The following is an 18,050-nucleotide window of genomic DNA, read 5'->3' on the forward strand; positions in this document are numbered from 1 at the left end:
ATTAAGATTGGTACGTTAATGTAATATTTTAGAACTGTCATCTTTAATTCTTATTTTCTTGTATATACATATATATGTTGAAGCTTGTTAATAGGTTGTCGCAGCACTACCAAAAGAATCTGAACACATGCATAAAACTCAATTTAGAATTTGGATAGCTAATTTGGTCAGGATTCAAAATATTTAAACTAATTGCAAACATTTCAGTTATTTTTGCAAACGAAAGAAACTCAAAAATTTAGAAATTCAAAAAATTAATTAGCTTATCACACAGAACAATTGAAGAAAAACATTACCAACACACACACATAGCTTAAACATAAGAATTTCTCATGATTCCCACTTAGTTCTTAACTTATCAACATGTTTAAACTCAAATGCCAACACTAGACTCTCGTCCATTCTTCTCAACTCAAAGCTCTCCACTAATACATAACATCTATAACTCTTCCAATTCAAACCGCTTCCATTATATCTCTCAGATTTCTTAACCACTGCTCTTAGCGGTTCACTCTTCCATCCGAATCTCTCCTCTTCCCATTTCATCTTCTCAATAACCACAGATCTCATACCCATCCTCTTGTCTGCGAACTCAAACCAAACAATCCCATTTTCATCCACACTTCCTGTCCTTTTTCCAATATCTTGTCCCTCAAGCTTCACAACTTCTGTTTCCACTTCAACATTAACAACAACCTCGCGGTTGTCCTTGTAAGCGTTTTCGCAAGAGTAAACCTCTTCCCATCTTTGGATAAGAACCATGTTATAATAAGTTGAACTCTTAAGCTGATCCTTTGCGTCTCTTTCCTTCACAAATATGAAAGGTACATACCATTTTCCTACCACAACGCTTGTACTAAAATCACCTGGAAGCTCAGACCGAATCTTCGTGTAAATACCTTTTGCATCATCTCTTAGACCAAAGTCTTCTGATGTCGAGTACTCAACTGTCCAATACTTTCTCTTGAGAAACTCTGGTGGTACTCCGTTAGGTGCAACGGATGTCGCAAAGTAACTTCGAGACAATGGTTTTGGTTGATGGATCTGAAATTGTTGGTATATGTCATAAGGATCTGCTTGTTGTGGCTTAGCTTCAGGAACATAGCTGAAGCAAAAGCAGCAGGGGACTCTGTCTTCCTCTTTCGCATTAGCCGTAGCTTCTCTACAAAACACAAATATACAAATTTAAGACTTTCAAATCAATACCCTTATTTGCAAATTCTTGTGTCATCACAAATCAAGAAAGTTGAAAAATATATTGCTTAAAGTCATACCCTGAGGGTTTCCCGCCTCGTTTGATGGCGTAGTAACGGTTTGAAGATAACGGTTGATCAAGAACCGGAATGAAAATGACCGGATCACGATAAGCAGTGGTCACGTTATTAACCGTGATGGTGTAAGTCACAGTCAGCTTAGCGTTTTGTGGGAATGGTAAGCCTTTGAGTCCAGTCCCGTAGCAAGATCCGAAGCAACAGGTTGGTCTTGACTCTTCATCTTGAATCACAAGTACACCGGAGTTTGGACTTTCCGGCAACTCCGATCTGTTTCTTTGGCATTCCGACAAACGCCTTGTAACATACATATTTTTAGCTTTAACCGGTGAAAGATGTTTCAGTGGTTTTTCAGTTTTTGAGATTCTTCTAAGTTTTGATTGGGTGTATATGAAGAGTAGGATAAGAAGAGAAACTAAATTGTAACCCCAAAAATAAATAAGAAATATAAACTTCTAACGCGGTTCTGTCTAAAGACTTTTCAACGATCTTGACTTGGCTTTTATGGAAGTCTTCTTTTGTTTTCCTGGCAGTTTTCTAAGTCACATTTTATTTTAAAAATCTGTCACTTCAAATTTGGGAATCTGGTGGTATATATATTTTAATAACAGAGCTTTGTGTAATAACAGAGATCCCAAAACTACCAATGAAGTATTTTTTTTTTTTAAGAGACATCATGTGTATGCAAAGACTTTTTAAATGGTAGAATAGAACCAAAGCACGTTATCAGCAATTTCCAAGGAAGATTTTGTTGGGACTAGACATATGTTTGCAAAAAAAAAAAAAACTTCAAGTTTGCTAAAAGGCAACAAGCCAACAAATCCATCATGAAGAGTATAAAACAACCAAATTAAGATTTCATTAAATTGACTTTTACATGAGCTTGCATAAAAACTTATTCACCAAAATTGATTATTGAACCAACAAGATGACACACAAAATGAATGAAACTCAATCCCACTTGCTCTTTAACTTATCAATATGCTTAAACTCATATGTCAACACCAGACTCCCGTCCATTCTCTTTAATTCAAAGCTCTCTATCAATACATAACATCGATAACTCTTCCAATGCGATGAACCGTCTTCAAATATCTCTGATCTCTTAATTTTAGACCTTTCCTCGCCTCTGTTTAACCACCCGAACTTTTCCTCTTCCCATTTCATCCTCTCCACGACCACAGACCCAAGACCTATCTTCTTGTCATGTTTATCATCCCTTAAGACACTAAACCAAACAACTCCATCACCTTTTTCCTCTTTCAAATGAGTTACTTGTCCCTCAAGCTTCACAACTTCTGTCTCTACGTCAACATCAACTACCACCTCAGAATGTTCATTGCCAATGTTTTCGCAGAAGAAAGCTTCTTCCCACCTCTGTTGAAGCGTCAAGCTGTAAAACGTTGATTTCTTCATTTGATCTTTTACATCTCCTTCCATCACAAATATGAAAGGAACATACCATTTCCCTACCACAACACTCTGACCTAAACTAGTAAGCTCTGAGTCTAAGCGAAGCTTTGTGTTAATCCCTTTCGCATCATCTCTTAGACTAAAGTCTCGTGAGTCTTCTGAAGTCGAGTAACTGACCGACCAACCTTTTCTCTTAAGGTAATCTGGTGGCACACCATCGGAAGCAAGAGAAGTGGCAGAGTAATAGAGATGTGATGGTCGGCTTTGATGTATCTCGAATTGTTGGTATATGTCATAAGGATCTGCTTGTTGTGGCTTAGCTTCAGGAACATAGGTAAAGCAACAGCAGCTTGAAACTCTCTCTTCCTCTTTTGCACTTGCAGATGCTTTCCTGTAATCACAATTAACTCAATATTTTAGGCTGTGTTTTATATCTTATGCAAATCCTAAAGATTTGTGTTTTTTTTCAAGTAAACATTTTCAGAACTGTAAAAATAAAAACCTTAATCATTACTAAATTTTAAAGAAAAAAGTGAAAATATTGGAATTAAAAGTAATAATTACCCAGTATGCTTTCCACGCCTTTGTATAACATAGTAACGGTTCGAAGACAATGGTTGATCAAGAACAGGGATGAACACAACAGGGGTACGATGTGTCTGGCTTCCTCCTCCTGCTCCTCCTCCTCCTCCACTGCTATATGTTGCTGCGACCTTCACGTTTTGTGGAAACGGCAAGCCTTTAAGTCTACCCTCGTAGCAAGAACCAAAGCAGCAAGTGGCCTGTGATTCTTCGTCTTGAATCACCATTATGCCGGAGTTTGGACCTTCTGGTGGCAGCAAGTTCATCTGTGATGGGCTCTTCTGGTATTCAGATAAAAGCCTTGTAACATACATCTTGAAATTTGGTTCTTGTGATGGTGATAATACTTGGAGAAGGAGCTCGGTTTCATCTTTATAGGCTTATGATTAAGCAATTTTTTTTTGTAGAATAGACTTGACTTTTTGAATTTAGAATCTAACCACGACGTAGGAAAAATATCTTAGAAGGCTGTTACGGCATCAAGTGTCTTTATATAAGGAAAGAATTACTCAAATGTTAATGTTATCCAAAAGTTGGTTTATTATTCATATCTATAAATATTCTAAATATTACTTAAATGTAATTACAATTTACTTTTTGGGTTTAGTTTTTTGATTTGGTTAAAAAAAAAAAAAATACACATCAACAAATTAAAATACACATCATTTTAGATTTTCTACGTTGCTAAACAGTTTTTTTTTCAGAATTACAATTGCTTTTTTTTCTTCTTTATGTCAAAGAAGAAAACAAACCGTTTTTACTGTTCATAGTCCAAAAAAAAATGACACCTCTCTCTCGTCTCTCTCGTTGATTTTGTTGTCATTCTTGAGCGGACAAATAAAAAGAAAAGCCTCTTCGTTTGAATCCAATTATGTGTATCTAAAAGCTGTGGAATCTCAAAACCACTGCCCTTTTTTTTTCTTATGGTTGAATTTAACATATTTCTTTTTGTGTGTGTTTCGGATCCGACCATCTCTGCAACATCGTACTTTGGGAGACAACAGGGTCGAAAGACCATCTCCATTGTCTTCTTCACTTGGAGAACTAAAACTCTCTCTCTGCTCTGTCTCTCTGTACTTTCTCCTTTCTCTTTTTTTCCGTATCTGTCAGCCTTTGATTCTGCTTTTTTTTTTGTTTCTTCACAATCTCTCAGCACATATACATGTATGTTCATCTTCTTCTTCTTCTTCTTCCTTGAAAAAAAAGTCTTGATTTTGCTAACTTCTTTACTCTTATTTCAGAATTTAAAAAAACTAATCTTGGTACACTTTGGATTTCAGTGTTGCGGCGACAGGATTCAGATTGGTTATGGAGGATAGGGTTTTCTCATCGAAGTAATTTGATCGAACACTTGGTGTGCTAAAATTAATATGAAGCAACGATGGCAGTTCTTGTTCCTCTGCTTGCTCGTATTGTTTCTAATAGTAGACGCTCGTGGCAGACGGCTACTCAGAGACGACGTTAGCGAAGAAGCTGCTCTGTTAACGGCGTTTAAACAAATCTCCGTTACGTCGGATCCTAATAATTTTCTGGGTAATTGGAATTACGGGTCGGGTCATCATCATGACCCATGTTCTTGGCGAGGCGTCTCTTGCGCTACCGATGGTGTTGTCACTGGTCTCGATCTACGAAACGGTGGTCTTACCGGAACCCTAAATCTCAATAATCTGACGGCGTTGTCAAATCTCCGGGATCTTTATTTGCAAGGAAATAAGTTCTCGTCTGGTGACTCCTCTGTTTCTTCTTCTTCTTCTTCAGGATGTTCTCTCGAGGTTTTGGATTTATCTTCAAACTTGATTACGGACTCTTCGATCGTTGATTACGTTTTCTCCACATGTTTGGATCTGGTCTCTGTTAACGTCTCCCATAACAAGCTCGCCGGGAAATTGAAGACTTCTCCGTCGTCGACGAGACTAACCACTGTTGATCTCTCCAACAATCTCTTTTCCGATGAGATTCTGGTGAATTTCATAGCGAGTCTCCCGGCGTCTCTGAAACACCTCGATTTAGCGGCAAACAATTTCTCCGGCGACTTCTCTCGTCTCGGTTTCGGTCTCTGTGGGAACCTCACCGTGTTCAGTGTATCACAGAACAACATCTCCGGCCACAAATTCCCGATTAGTCTGTCGAATTGTAATCTCCTCGAAACGCTAAACCTCTCTTGGAAGGTCAGAAACATAACCTCAGTTCTGGTGATCACTTGAGATCCTCCATTCTTATGTTGATATATGTTTTCTTTGTATTTACTGATTTTGGAAGTTTTATCTAGTTTCCATTTCTCTGTTTCCCTTTCTTTGAGTGTTTTAATTTTACGTTTCAAGTATAAATAAGGATGAGTTCGAGTTTGTGAGACTCAAGTTAGAGAGAGCTTATCGGTTTACAACTGAGGGAAAGGCTTTGAGCTTTGTTAATCAGATTTTCCAAGGAGTTTTTTTGTGTGATCGTTTTAATTTGAATAAGAAAGAACTTTAACTCTATTTTTTATTCTTGAATTTATCAGCTGTGGATGGGGGAATGTATATAGACATGGAGGAAGACATGGATCTAACGGAAGATGATTTCAGAAATGTCTCTGGCCAGTTTTCAGGGGAAACATCGAGAGTGGAGGTTAAGGATGCTGTCAATGTGAGTGTTGAAACCGTGAAAGTGGATGTTAGTTGTATCCTTATTTTTCTTTTTATGTTGGAGGTTGCTAATGCTTTCGTTTCTTAAACCTCTGCTTCGAGTGTAGTTTCACTTTAGGATTGACATTATGAACATGCTTCTATCATCATATGCTCTGAGATTTGAATGCATGTGATGATGTATTCTTTCTTTGTTTTCTGTAATTACATTATGAACATGCTTCTATCATCATATACTCTAAGGAAGATGATGACCATTATGATAGAGACTCTTCCGGTGGATCGTCTGCTTACGAAGAGTTTCTTGACCAGAATCAGATTTAAAATAGAATTCAAAAATTTTGTCTTCTATAAATTTTGTAAAGTGTTGCACATTATTATTATACCATCACGTTTACACTCTTTAAAGATAGTTCGTAACTATGCTCAGTTCAAGATGAATCGTACTTGGGTATGTAAAACATTGATTTGTCTATTTTCAAAGTTATGGCTGATTTACGGTTAAATTACGGTTGAATTATATACTTCACACGGCTGGGTTATGAATTTACCGAGTTATGAGATATTAGTATGTATTCTTCTTTCTTTCCTAGGTCTTTCGTTCTGTCAGATTCCTAATAAATTATCTAATTAAAACGTCTTTCGATATCACAAAAAGTGTTGTTGGGGAATCGCAAAAAATCACTAATTTTGTGCCTGCTCAGATCCACACATAATAAATACATAAAGTTAGTTTTTCTCACAATATATTATTCAAATTAATTAAAAAATTTGAATTTGAATTGCGAATAAAAGAAATAAAAGTATTCCTCAAACAATTGACTAATATGGCTGAGTTATCGACATAAACGGCTGACTTATGAAATATTTGTAAATTAGAATTATTATAACTCAAAATTAAAATATAGAATGAAAAAATGAATATTACAATCATTATAAGTAATAAAAAATAATAATTACAGACAAAGATTGATTTTTACACAGTCTGATCAAAATGTGTAAAACATTCAAAACATGACATTTAGGGGTTAGGGTTAGGTTTTGAGGTGTAGGGTTCATATTTCCAACATTATGGGTTTTAATATAGCAGTTTGGTTTTGGTTATATTGTGTTTGGTTTAAGGTGGTAATTTGGATATACTAATATGATAACCATTTAAAAATTTAGAAATTTTTGAAATTACTTATCGGTTATTTCCGGTTATGGGTCGATTAGATGAATATTTAACCAGAAATAATCCAAATTTTATCCAAATTAGGTGGATTAACTTAATATAACCGATAGCAAGCCGAATATGACCGTAATTAACCGAGAATAATGGAAAAAATAGTTTCCGGTTCAGTTCTGTTTGGTCGGTTATTTAGTCATTCTAATTTGAGGATTGACTAAGTTATGGTAAAGTTATGGCTGAGTTATGCAACAGATATATTAATTTATTATATACCTTCTCGAGAAGACAAAAAGTGTTGTTGGGGAGACGCAAACAATAATTATGTTTATTGTTAAGAACCACACGCATAATAAATGAGATTTTAGCGATTTTTTATTTAAAAGGAATTCAAAATTTGAATTTGAATTTAAATTTTTTTTTTTTTGAATAAAAGTATTTCTCAAACAATTGACTGATATGACTGAGTTATCGACATAAACGGTTGACTTATGAAATATTTGTAAATTAGAATTATTATAACTCATAATTAAAATATAGAATGAAAAAATGAATATTACAATCATTATAAGCAATTAAAAGTAATAATTACAGACAAGATTGATTTTTACACAGTCTGATCAAAATATGTAAAACATTCAAAACATGACATTTAGGGGTTAGGGTTTGAGGTTTAGGGTTCATATTTCCAACATTATGAGTTTTAATATAACAATTTGGTTTTGGTTATATTATGTTTGGTTTAAGGTGGTAATTTGGATATACTAATATGATAACCATTTGAAAATTTAAAAATTTTTGAAATTAATTTTCGGTTATTTCCGGTTATGGGTCGGTTAGATGAATATATAACCATAAATAATCCAAATGTTATCCAAATTAGGTAGATTAACTTAATATAACCGATAGCAAGCCGAATATAACCGTAATTAAGCGAAAATAATGAAAAAAATAGTTTCCGGTTCGGTTCGGTTTGGTCGGTTATTTAGTCATTCTAATTTGAGGGTTGACTGAGTTATAGTTTATGACGGCTGAGTTATCGTTTAGGGTCTTCTCAATAATATGAAAACGTATTCTTCTTTCTTTCCTAGGCCTTTTGTTCTGTCAGATTTCTAATAAGTATTAAAACGTCTCTTAATGTCATAAAAAGTGTTGTTAGGGAATCGCGAAAAATCACAAATTCTGTGCCTGCTCAAATCCACATGCATAATAAATTCATAAAGTGAGTTTTCTATCACAAGATATTATTGCAAATAATTAAATAATTATTATTCGAATTTAGAATTTTATTTTTCTAAAAGTATTTCTCCAACAATTGAATATTAAAATTATTATAACTCAAAATTTAAATTTAAAATGGAAATATGAATATTACTATCATTAAAACCAATAAAAAGGGATATTTATAGACTTAGAGTGATTTTTACACATTCTAATTTGAGGGTTGTTTGAGTTAGAGATGAAAGAGAGTCAGACATATAAATGAGGAGAATATAAAGAAAAAACAATAGAAAAATGAAAGCTCGCGTCTATTATTAGGTTAACTGATGGTTTCCCGCCAAAATATCGCTTTACGGCTGAGTTATAATCATTACGGGAAAACGAAATGTCATGTGACGGCTGAGTTATGGCTGAGTTATCACAAGAAACAATCTGAAAGTAAATGGATGATAGATATGACTTTACGGCTGAGTTATAATATTTACGGGAAAACGAAAGGTCATGTGACGGCTGAGTTATAGTGAGTTATGACTGAGTTATCACAAGAAACAATTTGAAAGTAAATGAATGATATATATGACTTGAAGGCTGAGTTACAATATTTACGAAAAAACAAAAGGTCTCGTCGATTCATGTTAGAGCTGAGTTATAGTGTTTTATGGTTGAGTTATCACAAGAAACAATATGAAAGTAAATGGCTGATATATATGACTTTATGACTGAGTTATAATATTTACGGGAAAACGAAAGGTCTCGTCGATTCATGTGACGGCTGAGTTATAATGATTTATAAATCCATAATGGCTAATATATCGGAGTCGTCGAAAAAATCAAATCGACTTGAAAATTCATCGTCTTTTTCTTCGTCAGATGCTATTTCGACAACTTTTTCTTCTTCTTCGTTTTCTTTGTCAACGATCTTACCATAATCAAAACAAGTGCCTTCAAATCCCCCCACCGTACACTTCGTATGTAGATTCTAATTTTGATTCACTGCTTCGCCGAATCATACTTCCTCTAGCTCCACTAGTTTCTGTAGACTCTTTCGCCGAAAACTCTACACAGAGACGTAGCTGATCGGTTTTCCATAGCCCCAAAAAAACATTGCAACTGTCGATCATTGGAGACAAAAACTGGTGGAGTATCATGCGCCATTAGTTTCAGTGCCTTGTTCGAGAACATGTAACTCAACTTTAGCTCATGGCTATACGCGTCCAATACGTGGTCTTCAAGAACAAGCTCCACAAGCTTGTCGTGTGTTGTGCCACCATCGATCTGCACAACTATACACCCTCTATCGTCGGTGTTAAATACATATCTCTGTTTCTTTACCCAATTACCGGAATTGGATCCATGAAAGAAAATGAAGAACAAGGTGAAGAAGAAGTAGAAAGAACTAGGTGAAGAAGAAAAGTGAAGAAGAAGTATAAGAACAAGGTGAAGAAGAAGGTAAATAGTTCACTTATTTACCAGTTGAAGAACAAGAGTCGAACGACGTTTCATATTTCCGAAGGAAAAAAAAAGATGACATGGAATGCTGACATGGATGTTGCGTCCGATGTGGCAGGTCAGCCATCAAACAATTAATAACTCAATCTATATAAAACTCAGCCATCAAACAAATTATAACTCAGTCACAACATGAAAAAACATTACAGTAATTAAAAAGCAAAAAAAATTGTTGTCAAATTCAGCCGCTTCATCAACTGAAAATATGTAACTCAGCTGTATCGTTTAATAAGTCAGCCGTAACTGAATAACATTCTAGTAATTAATCTTTTGCTACTAAGTCAGTCGTCGAATGGCTGAGTTGTACGATAAGTCAGCCTACCACGACTGAGTTGTACGATAAGTCAGCCTATCACGGCTGAGTTGTACGATAACTCAGCCAATCGAAAAATGGTAACTCAGCCGTGTCGTAGTGATAACTCAGCCAAAAGTTTAACAACTCAACCATCAGGTGAAAACTCAGCCGTAAGGACGACTGAGTTAGAGCGTAACTCAACCAGATTTTGATAAGTCAGCCGTAACGCTTGGCTGAGTTATGATCTAATTCTTGGTTGAGTTATGCTCTAACGTAGCCGTCCGCTCTTACTCAAATGTTTTTTTCCATAACTCAGCCGGAATATACTTATAACTCAGCCGCAATATACCTTTGTAACGTGTTATGGCTGAGTTATTGTTACACATCAGCGTTTTTGATGTGGCGTCTGACATGGCAATAACATTTTTGTAATTATGTTTTTTCCGGTAACATAAAACAAGAGTACGCTGGGTATTTTGAAAATACCCGAAATATTCTAGTAATAAAATCTTTGTTTGTAGATTCTGGTAATATTACCTAATTTGGATAACATTTGAGTAAACCACCCTCATATAATTGCATAAAAATGCATAGAAGTCTTTGCCTTTTGATTTGACTTTATGCAAAAACCTGTAATGCAGAGTATTTATTAACTTCATTGACAAGTTTATGTTATACGATTTAGGTTTTAATTAATTCTCAAAGACTCAAAGTTGTGATCTCTACTTTGCTAAGAGGTCAACAAATAAGCAATCAAACTTAGATTTCATTTAAATTGAGTTTTATTACATGATATATATATATATATATATATATATATATGCGACCTTGAGTTTATTATTACATGAACTTGCATAAACTTATTTACCAAATTAATTATTGTAACCAAAAGATGACATGCACACAAAGAAACTGCACAAACGATGAATTATGAAACTCAATCCCACTTGCTCTTTAACTTGTCAACATGTTTAAACTCATATGTCAACACCAAACTCCCATCCATTCTCTTCAATTCAAAGCTCTCTTTCAACACGTAACATCGATAACTCTTCCAATGTGATGAACCACCTTCGTATCCCTCTGATCTCTTAATGTTGGATCTTTCACCTTTGTTTAACCACCCAAACCTTTCTTCTTCCCATTTCATCCTGTCCACAACAACAGACCCAAGACCTATCTTCTTGTCTTCTCCCTCATCACCTAAGACGCTAAACCAAACAAATCCACCACCTCTTGTCTCTCTCAAATGAGTTTCTTGTCCCTCAAGCTTCACCACTTCAGTTTCTACGTCAACATCAAGTACAACCTCTCCTCCTTTCTCGTTGTTATTAACGTTTTCGCATGAGTAAACCTCTTCCCATCTTTGTTTAAGCGTCATGCTGTAATAAGTTGAGCTCTTGACCTGATCTTTTGCGTTTCTTTCTTTCACGAATATGAAAGGGACATACCATTTCCCTACCACAACGCTTGCATTCACATCGTTAGGAAGCTCCGAACGAAGCCTAGTGTTAATCCCCTTTGCATCATCTGTCAAACCAAAGTCTTGGGAATTCGAGTACCCCACGGTCCAATACTCTCTCTTAAGGAACTTTGGTGGTATCCCATCAGGAGCAACAGAAGTGGCAGTGTAGTATCGAGATGATATTGGGCGTTGATGGATCTGGAATTGCTGATACATGTCATAAGGATCTGCTTCTTGTGGCTTAACTTCAGGAACATAGCTAAAGCAAAAGCAGCAGGGGACTGTGTCGTCCTCTTTTGCACTTGCTGAAGCTCCTCTGCAATAAGAAAATTACAAGAAGAATATAGTTTTTTTATATATGAATACACCCTTTTGTGCAAACTAGGTATGAGGCTATGAGCTGTAAGATTTGTGGTCATACCCTAAGTGCTTCCCACGTCGTTGAATGACATAATAACGGTTCGAAGAATAAGGCTGATCAAGAACAGGAATGAACAGAACCGGATCATGGTAACTGCTACTGTCTTTTCCAGTTCCGGTTCTGTAAATCACAGTCAGCTTCGCGTTCTGTGAACGGTAGGCCTCTGAGTTCACCATCGTAGCAAGTACCGAAGCAACAAGTCGGCTTTGACTCTTCATCTTGAATCACAAGTACGCCGGAGTTTGGACCTTCCGGCAACGGTTGTGTTGAGTTTCTCTGGTATTCGGAGAGATGCCTTGTAACATACATCTTGAATTCAGAATCTTTCAGGTAAGGTAATTGATTAGAAATCTAAAGATGTGATATCTTTATATGTAGCACCATGTATTGAGGATAAAGCCGTATGCAATTTTTACAAGTTATCGTTTAAAGACTTTTACAAGTAAGAATTCAAAAGTTATGAGCTTGACTTGGTTTTGAAAACCGGTCATGGAGAATCATTCAAACAGTTTAATAAACTTACAAGATTGGGGTATTGATGTTCTAGAATCAAACAAATGAACTTGCAGAAAGCTTCCATTAAAATGAACACACCAGCAGTTGCACACACATAACACACAAAGAAGCTGAAATAAACTTAATCCCACTTGATCTTCAACTTATCAACATGTCTAAACTCATACGTCAATACCAAAGTCCCATCAGTTCTCTTCAATTCAAAGGTCTCTACCAATACATAGCATCTATAGCTCTTCCAATGCGCTCCACCGCCTTCAAATTTCTCAGATCTCTTAATGCTAGACTTCATCTGATCGCCTTTCTTAGACCACCCGAACCTCTCCTCTTCCCATTTCATTCTCTCCAAGACCACAGACCCAAGACCTATCTTCTCAGTCCCTGAGACACTAAACCAGACAACTCCATCTGAATCCACACCTTTTTTCTCACTTGCAATCTTCTCTCCTTCAAGCTTAACCACTTCTGTTTCCACCTCCACATCCACTACAACCTCACAATGTTTATTGTCAACGTTTTCGCAGAAGAAAACCTCTTCAAATCGTTGGTGAAGGGTCATGTTGTAATACATTAAGTTCTTCATCTGATCTTTTGGATCTCCTTCCTTTACAAACATGAACGGAACATACCATTTCCCAACTACAACACCCTTATAGATATCAGGAAGCTCATAACGAAGCTTTACGTCTACACCCTTTGCATCATCAATCAAACCATAGTCTTGGGAAGACGAGAAAGAAACCGCCCAACCTTTTCTCCTTAGGAACCGAGGTGGTATCCCATCTGAAGCAACAGATGTAGCGAAGAACTTCTGTGTTGATGATCCTTTTTGATGTATCTCAAATTGTTGGTATATATCAAAAGGATCAAGAGGCCTTGGCGTAGCATTAGAGACATAAGTAAAACAAATGCAACAAGAAGCTCTGTCCCCTTCTTTTGCACTAACACATGCTTTACTGCAAAAAATTAAAAGAAGTAAGCTTTGAGATTTCCTGTAAATCCTATGCAGAACATTACACGTTTCGAATGAATGTACTTGCTATATAACATAAGAAAGATTTAAGATTTTGAAGTTACATAATCATTCAATAGAACCACTCTTAGTCAATAGCTAAATACACACCAAGTTAGAAAATCACCCTGTGTGTTTCCCGCTTCGCCTTATTACGTAGTAAAGACTGGAGGAAGGTGGCTGATGAAGAACAGGGATGAGCGCGACTCGGTCAAGCAAGACAATTCTGTCATCTCCGGCTATATATTGAAAACAAACCGCAAATAAGAAACAGAAACAGAGTAAAGGAACACGTTTGGAAAAGATTTAGTTAAGGAATTAACAGAAAAATAACTAACTTCCAATTTGGTATTTGACGGTGACTTTTGTGTTCTGAGGAAACGGCAAACCATTGAGATCACAGTCAAAGCATTTGCCAAAACAGCACGTAGGCTGTGATTCTTCGTCTTGAATCACCAATACGCCGGAGTTTGGACCTTCTGTTGGAAGCAATGTTAGCTCTGACGGGTTTCTTTGGTATTCAGACAAACGCTTTGTTACATACATCTCTTCTTGATTCTTTCTTACTTAAGATCTTCTAACCTGTCATCGTTTATATAAAACAAAGGATCATAAGAACGTGCAAGGAAGTTTTCTAAGCTAGTGTTTATAAATATAATATGACATTTGTCAGAATCTCCTGTGGATGAGTTCCAAGAACACAGAGAAAGCTCAATATTTTATTGACAAAGCTTAAGATAATAATCAAATACAATAATCACACTGACCAATGGATTCATGTCATTGAGATTGAGAAAGGTTTTCCAGATTCGTTGTGTGAGAAACTTAATCCCATTTGGTTTTGACCTTATCGACGTGAGTAAATTCATATGTTAAGACCAAACTCCCATCCATCCTCTTCAACACAAAGCTCTCTATCAGAACACAACACTGATAACTAGTCCAAAAGCTACCATCTTTTGATTTCTTCAATCTCTTACCCGCCATTGCTTGCTCCTGGTCACCTTTGCTTGTCCACCCAAATCTCTCTTCTTCCCATTTCATTCTCTCAACAACAACCGATCCTAAACCAATCTTTTCATCTCCAACCCCAAACCACACAAACCCGTTTGCTTCCACACCTCTTTCAATCTCTTGTCCCTCAAGCTTAACAACTTCTGTCTCTCCTTGTACATCAAATACAACATCACGGTTCTCGCTTTTGTCGTCATCGCAAGAAAAAACTTCTTCCCATCTTTGTTCAAGAGTCATGCTGTAATACATTGAATTCTTGATCTGATCCTTTACGTCTCTTTCTTTCACGAATATGAAAGGGACATACCACTTCCCAACCACAGTGCTCATACCAAGATTGGGAAGCTTGGAACGAAGCTCTGTGTTGACTCCTTTTGCATCATCTGTCAGTTTAAAGTCTTGGGACCTCACGCATTCAACATTCCACTCTCTATTCCTGAGAAACCATGGTGGGACTCCATCAGTAGCAACAGATGTTGCGTAGTAATAACGCCTACGTGAAGATGGATTTTTTTGATGGATCTCGAATTGTTGGTATATGTCAAAAGGATCTAGCTGTTTATGTTCAGCTTCAGCAACTTGCTTAATACAAAAGCAGGAGGTGACCAAAGGATCATCCTCTTTCGCACTACCAGCCGCTTTACTGCAATGCAACCAAAGATTTATAAACTTTATATGAAGATTTATATATAAGAAGAAAGATTCTAGAATTTAAGATTTTAAATTCATACCCTGAATGCTTCCCATGTCGTTTAATAGCGTAATAACAGTTTGAAGATAGAGGCTTATCAAGAACAGGAATGAACACAACTGGGTCACGAGTAGCGTCATCCCCTCCGATATTGAACGTGACTGCTAGCTTAAGATTTTGCGGCAATGGCAAACCATTTAGACAAGTGTCCAACACCAACCACGAGCTGAAGCAGCATGTAGCCCGTCTATATGAGTCTTGGTCTTGGATTACCAAAATTCCAGAGTTTGGACCTTCAGGAGGAGGCCTTGTTAGCTCTGCTGGATTCTTCCGGTACTCTGACAAACGCCTTGTAATGTACATTTTCACAGCAAAACCAAATCGAGTTGTGGGAGTTGGAGAAAAACTTGATCCTAATATTATAGACAAAACAACTCCGTAGAAGAGGAATTGACAAGGTGACTTGACTTTTTCAAGATGGCTCGTTGTAGGAAACTTCAAGGAAACTTACTTGATGAAGATCTTAGGCCTACCTTAATGTCACCTCTCCTCAAGTGTCTCTAAAATAAGATAAACAAAGTCTCTGCCAACTCTGTATCATGACACCCACTCTGCATCATGAAGATTCTGTCCACACCTTATTGCATCATCACTCAGCAGTCAAGTATTCAACGCAACAACAACACTCTAACTAAACTTCCCATTGTACCCGATTCCAGGCAATAACCATAAATTTTCAAACCAAAGGGTTTCGAAACCTTCAAGAAATCGACATGGCTCAACTGTTACGAATAGCAAAGTCTCGTTGTGGCAGAAAAACCAAGAATCCTATAAGACCAGCCTCTTAAATCACTAGAAAACGCACCAGCGGCTTCGGAAAATATATTTCTATTATAGTGTCGTTCTTGATTGAGTAGCCAAGGAGAGATTTTTACAAAAAGCTGCCTGCTTTTTCCTAATTTGTCTACTATAGTACAGTAAGACCCAAGATCCACTGTACCGTTCTTCATCGAGCTGCCAAGACAAATTAGGACCAAAAGCTGCCTGCTTTTTCTTTTGTATCGTGCCTGACGAAAACGTCTGAGACATTGAGTTCTTCTTCTTCAATTAGGGTTTTCGAATCTGGGTCTCACCCACGAGCCAGTCTACCTGAACTATGAATTTTCCGGCAGAGTGACATCGTTACCTCCTCCGGCGGATTAAAGTTTTCTCACATTCCTGAATCAAAAAAGGTCTCTCTTTTATTTTTGTGTTAATAAAACACTCAAATTTATTATATTGATTTATAGAGTTTACACTTTATTGTTTTACAATTACAGTGTTAAAAAAAAAAAAATAATAACCGTAAAAAAAATAGAAAGGGGAAGCTCAAGTCAATATTGAATAGTCCTCAACTTATCAGCATGTGTAAACTCATACGTCAACACTAAACTCTCATCCATTCTCCTCAATTCAAATCTCTCAACCAATACATAACATTTATATCTCTTCCATTGCGATGAACCACCGCCTTCGAACCGATCAACTCTTTTAACCCTCGCTCTGTTTCCGTCTCTCTTCGTCCACCCGAAACTCTCCTCTTCGCTTTCTATCCTATCCACAACCACAGACCTTAGACCTATCTTCTTGTCTTGTCCTTCTTGATCTTTAATATGGAACCAAACTATACCTTTAGCATCCACATTTGTTGTTTCTATATTAATCTTTTGTCCCTCAACGTTAATCAATTTGAGTTCAAGATCAACATCGACAACAACCTCAACACAATATTCTTTATAATTGTCAACATTCTCATAGAAGAAAACCTCTTCCCACCTTTGATGAAGCGTCATGTTGTAATACATTGATATCTTCACTTGATCTACTATGTCTCCTTCCTTGACAAATATGAAAGGGACGTACCATTTCCCTACGACAACGCTCATATCAAGACCGGGAAGCTTAGAACGAAGCTCTACGTTAAGACCCTTTGCGTCATCTATGAGATTAAAGTCTTGTAGGGTCGAAGTCGAGTTTTCTATTGTCCAGCCTTGTCTCCTTAGGGATACAGGTAGCAAAGCATTAGGAGCAACGGGCTTTGCGTAATAGTAACAACGGGAATACGATGAGTTAGTTGTGATCACGACTTGCTGGTGAATGTCATAAGGATCTGGTTGTGGCTTCTTAGACCTATGGACATGGTTAAATTTAATGCAGAAGCAGCATGTAACTCTCTCCATCTCTCTTTCATTACTGTTAGATGATTCTCTGCAAAACCAAAATATGTCTAGAGGGTTGATAAAAGCTTTATAAGATAATATCATAAGATATAGTTATAGTCATACCTTGAATAGAACCCGCACCGTTCATAAGTGTAATAACGGTTAGAAGATAGAGGTTGAGCAAGAACAGGTATGAACACAACAGGATCACGATGAACAGTATTGTTCTGTCCACCATCGTCGCGTCTCACGGTCAACGCTGCGTTCTGTGGAAACGGTAATCCTCTGAGGAAAATCTCGTAGCAAAAACCAAAGCAACAAGTGGTCAACGACTCTTCGTCTTGAATCACAAGTACACCGGCGTTTGGACCTTCCGGTGGAGGCTTCTTTAGTTCCGAAGGGTTTTTACGGTACTCTGATAAACGCCTTGTTACATACATGATGTTGTGTTTTTATGACTTATTATTATGAATGTACATCTATATAGGTTCCTGAATTATGTTGACTATTGGTTGGTCAAATTATGAGTTGACTTTTATTTGATACAATGTTTCTATGTGATGTTAGGAAATAGGAACTCAATGGGTAACTTCTTTAGGGGCTTTTAAATGCGAGAACATACAGCAGGCTTTATAAAACTCCTTGTA

The 18,050-nt window shown here is 36.7% G+C and overlaps 7 protein-coding genes and 1 long non-coding RNA gene across 9 annotated transcripts; 2 read left to right on the plus strand and 6 right to left on the minus strand.

The window, feature by feature from the left end:
• Positions 1-237: 237 nt before the first annotated feature.
• On the minus strand, positions 238-1,838 carry LOC104739999 (uncharacterized). Its single transcript, XM_010460497.3, has 2 exons — positions 1,275-1,838; positions 238-1,162 (listed from the first exon to the last, which is right to left on the minus strand). Exons 1-2 carry the CDS (start codon positions 1,580-1,582, stop codon positions 331-333), a joined length of 1,140 nt encoding a protein of 379 aa, XP_010458799.2. The 5' UTR covers positions 1,583-1,838; the 3' UTR covers positions 238-330.
• A 261-nt stretch (positions 1,839-2,099) lies between these two features.
• Positions 2,100-3,605, minus strand: LOC104740000 (uncharacterized). Its single transcript, XM_087484695.1, has 2 exons — positions 3,249-3,605; positions 2,100-3,075 (listed from the first exon to the last, which is right to left on the minus strand). The coding sequence occupies exons 1-2, from the start codon at positions 3,578-3,580 to the stop codon at positions 2,223-2,225; spliced, it is 1,185 nt and encodes a 394-aa protein (XP_087340821.1). The 5' UTR covers positions 3,581-3,605; the 3' UTR covers positions 2,100-2,222.
• Positions 2,632-3,846, plus strand: LOC147927878 (uncharacterized). The gene is made up of 3 exons (XR_015580136.1): positions 2,632-2,766; positions 2,883-3,018; positions 3,316-3,846. It is a non-coding gene; the product is annotated as an uncharacterized LOC147927878 (long non-coding RNA).
• A 105-nt stretch (positions 3,847-3,951) lies between these two features.
• LOC104740001 (receptor-like protein kinase BRI1-like 3) lies at positions 3,952-6,119 on the plus strand. 2 transcript variants are annotated; one of them, XM_087484697.1, is made up of 3 exons: positions 3,952-4,339; positions 4,547-5,434; positions 5,767-6,119. In XM_087484697.1, the coding sequence occupies exons 2-3, from the start codon at positions 4,637-4,639 to the stop codon at positions 5,788-5,790; spliced, it is 822 nt and encodes a 273-aa protein (XP_087340823.1). In that variant the 5' UTR covers positions 3,952-4,339; positions 4,547-4,636; the 3' UTR covers positions 5,791-6,119. The 2 variants fall into 2 exon arrangements, with proteins under 2 accessions (XP_087340823.1, XP_010458800.1); XM_010460498.3 differs by having other exon boundaries at positions 3,969-4,430.
• A 4,797-nt stretch (positions 6,120-10,916) lies between these two features.
• LOC104740004 (uncharacterized) lies at positions 10,917-12,376 on the minus strand. Its single transcript, XM_087484699.1, has 2 exons — positions 11,970-12,376; positions 10,917-11,864 (listed from the first exon to the last, which is right to left on the minus strand). Exons 1-2 carry the CDS (start codon positions 12,185-12,187, stop codon positions 11,021-11,023), a joined length of 1,062 nt encoding a protein of 353 aa, XP_087340825.1. The 5' UTR covers positions 12,188-12,376; the 3' UTR covers positions 10,917-11,020.
• On the minus strand, positions 12,337-14,043 carry LOC104740003 (uncharacterized). Its single transcript, XM_010460500.3, has 3 exons — positions 13,836-14,043; positions 13,625-13,736; positions 12,337-13,441 (listed from the first exon to the last, which is right to left on the minus strand). Exons 1-3 carry the CDS (start codon positions 14,041-14,043, stop codon positions 12,607-12,609), a joined length of 1,155 nt encoding a protein of 384 aa, XP_010458802.1. The 3' UTR covers positions 12,337-12,606.
• Positions 13,939-16,459, minus strand: LOC104740002 (uncharacterized). The gene is made up of 4 exons (XM_087484698.1): positions 16,247-16,459; positions 15,243-16,147; positions 14,265-15,154; positions 13,939-14,079 (listed from the first exon to the last, which is right to left on the minus strand). Exons 2-3 carry the CDS (start codon positions 15,563-15,565, stop codon positions 14,323-14,325), a joined length of 1,155 nt encoding a protein of 384 aa, XP_087340824.1. The 5' UTR covers positions 15,566-16,147; positions 16,247-16,459; the 3' UTR covers positions 13,939-14,079; positions 14,265-14,322.
• LOC104740006 (uncharacterized) lies at positions 16,442-17,853 on the minus strand. Its single transcript, XM_010460502.3, has 2 exons — positions 17,527-17,853; positions 16,442-17,449 (listed from the first exon to the last, which is right to left on the minus strand). The coding sequence occupies exons 1-2, from the start codon at positions 17,841-17,843 to the stop codon at positions 16,576-16,578; spliced, it is 1,191 nt and encodes a 396-aa protein (XP_010458804.1). The 5' UTR covers positions 17,844-17,853; the 3' UTR covers positions 16,442-16,575.
• Between the last annotated feature and the right edge of the window lie 197 nt (positions 17,854-18,050).

Source organism: Camelina sativa, chromosome 14 (genome assembly GCF_030686135.1).
Source record: "Camelina sativa cultivar CO46 ecotype springtype chromosome 14, ASM3068613v1".
Lineage (NCBI taxonomy): Eukaryota > Viridiplantae > Streptophyta > Magnoliopsida > Brassicales > Brassicaceae > Camelina > Camelina sativa.

Bases quoted from the DNA above. Each gene is read 5' to 3' on its own strand.
- LOC104739999 (XM_010460497.3), bottom strand. From the start codon at position 1,582: ATGTATGTTACAAGGCGTTTGTCGGAATGCCAAAGAAACAGATCGGAG. The intron at 1,163-1,274 runs GTATGACTTTAA...TGTGTTTTGTAG, and splicing joins CGAGGCGGGAAACCCTCAGG to AGAAGCTACGGCTAATGCGA.
- LOC104740000 (XM_087484695.1), bottom strand. From the start codon at position 3,580: ATGTATGTTACAAGGCTTTTATCTGAATACCAGAAGAGCCCATCACAG. The intron at 3,076-3,248 runs GTAATTATTACT...TTGTGATTACAG, and splicing joins AGGCGTGGAAAGCATACTGG to GAAAGCATCTGCAAGTGCAA.
- LOC104740001 (XM_087484697.1), top strand. From the start codon at position 4,637: ATGAAGCAACGATGGCAGTTCTTGTTCCTCTGCTTGCTCGTATTGTTT. The intron at 5,435-5,766 runs GTCAGAAACATA...TGAATTTATCAG, and splicing joins CGCTAAACCTCTCTTGGAAG to CTGTGGATGGGGGAATGTAT.
- LOC104740004 (XM_087484699.1), bottom strand. From the start codon at position 12,187: ATGAAGAGTCAAAGCCGACTTGTTGCTTCGGTACTTGCTACGATGGTG. The intron at 11,865-11,969 runs GTATGACCACAA...TTCTTATTGCAG, and splicing joins CGACGTGGGAAGCACTTAGG to AGGAGCTTCAGCAAGTGCAA.
- LOC104740003 (XM_010460500.3), bottom strand. From the start codon at position 14,043: ATGTATGTAACAAAGCGTTTGTCTGAATACCAAAGAAACCCGTCAGAG. The intron at 13,737-13,835 runs GTTAGTTATTTT...TTCAATATATAG, and splicing joins CGTCAAATACCAAATTGGAA to CCGGAGATGACAGAATTGTC. The intron at 13,442-13,624 runs GTGATTTTCTAA...AATTTTTTGCAG, and splicing joins CGAAGCGGGAAACACACAGG to TAAAGCATGTGTTAGTGCAA.
- LOC104740002 (XM_087484698.1), bottom strand. From the start codon at position 15,565: ATGTACATTACAAGGCGTTTGTCAGAGTACCGGAAGAATCCAGCAGAG. The intron at 15,155-15,242 runs GTATGAATTTAA...GTTGCATTGCAG, and splicing joins CGACATGGGAAGCATTCAGG to TAAAGCGGCTGGTAGTGCGA.
- LOC104740006 (XM_010460502.3), bottom strand. From the start codon at position 17,843: ATGTATGTAACAAGGCGTTTATCAGAGTACCGTAAAAACCCTTCGGAA. The intron at 17,450-17,526 runs GTATGACTATAA...TTGGTTTTGCAG, and splicing joins CGGTGCGGGTTCTATTCAAG to AGAATCATCTAACAGTAATG.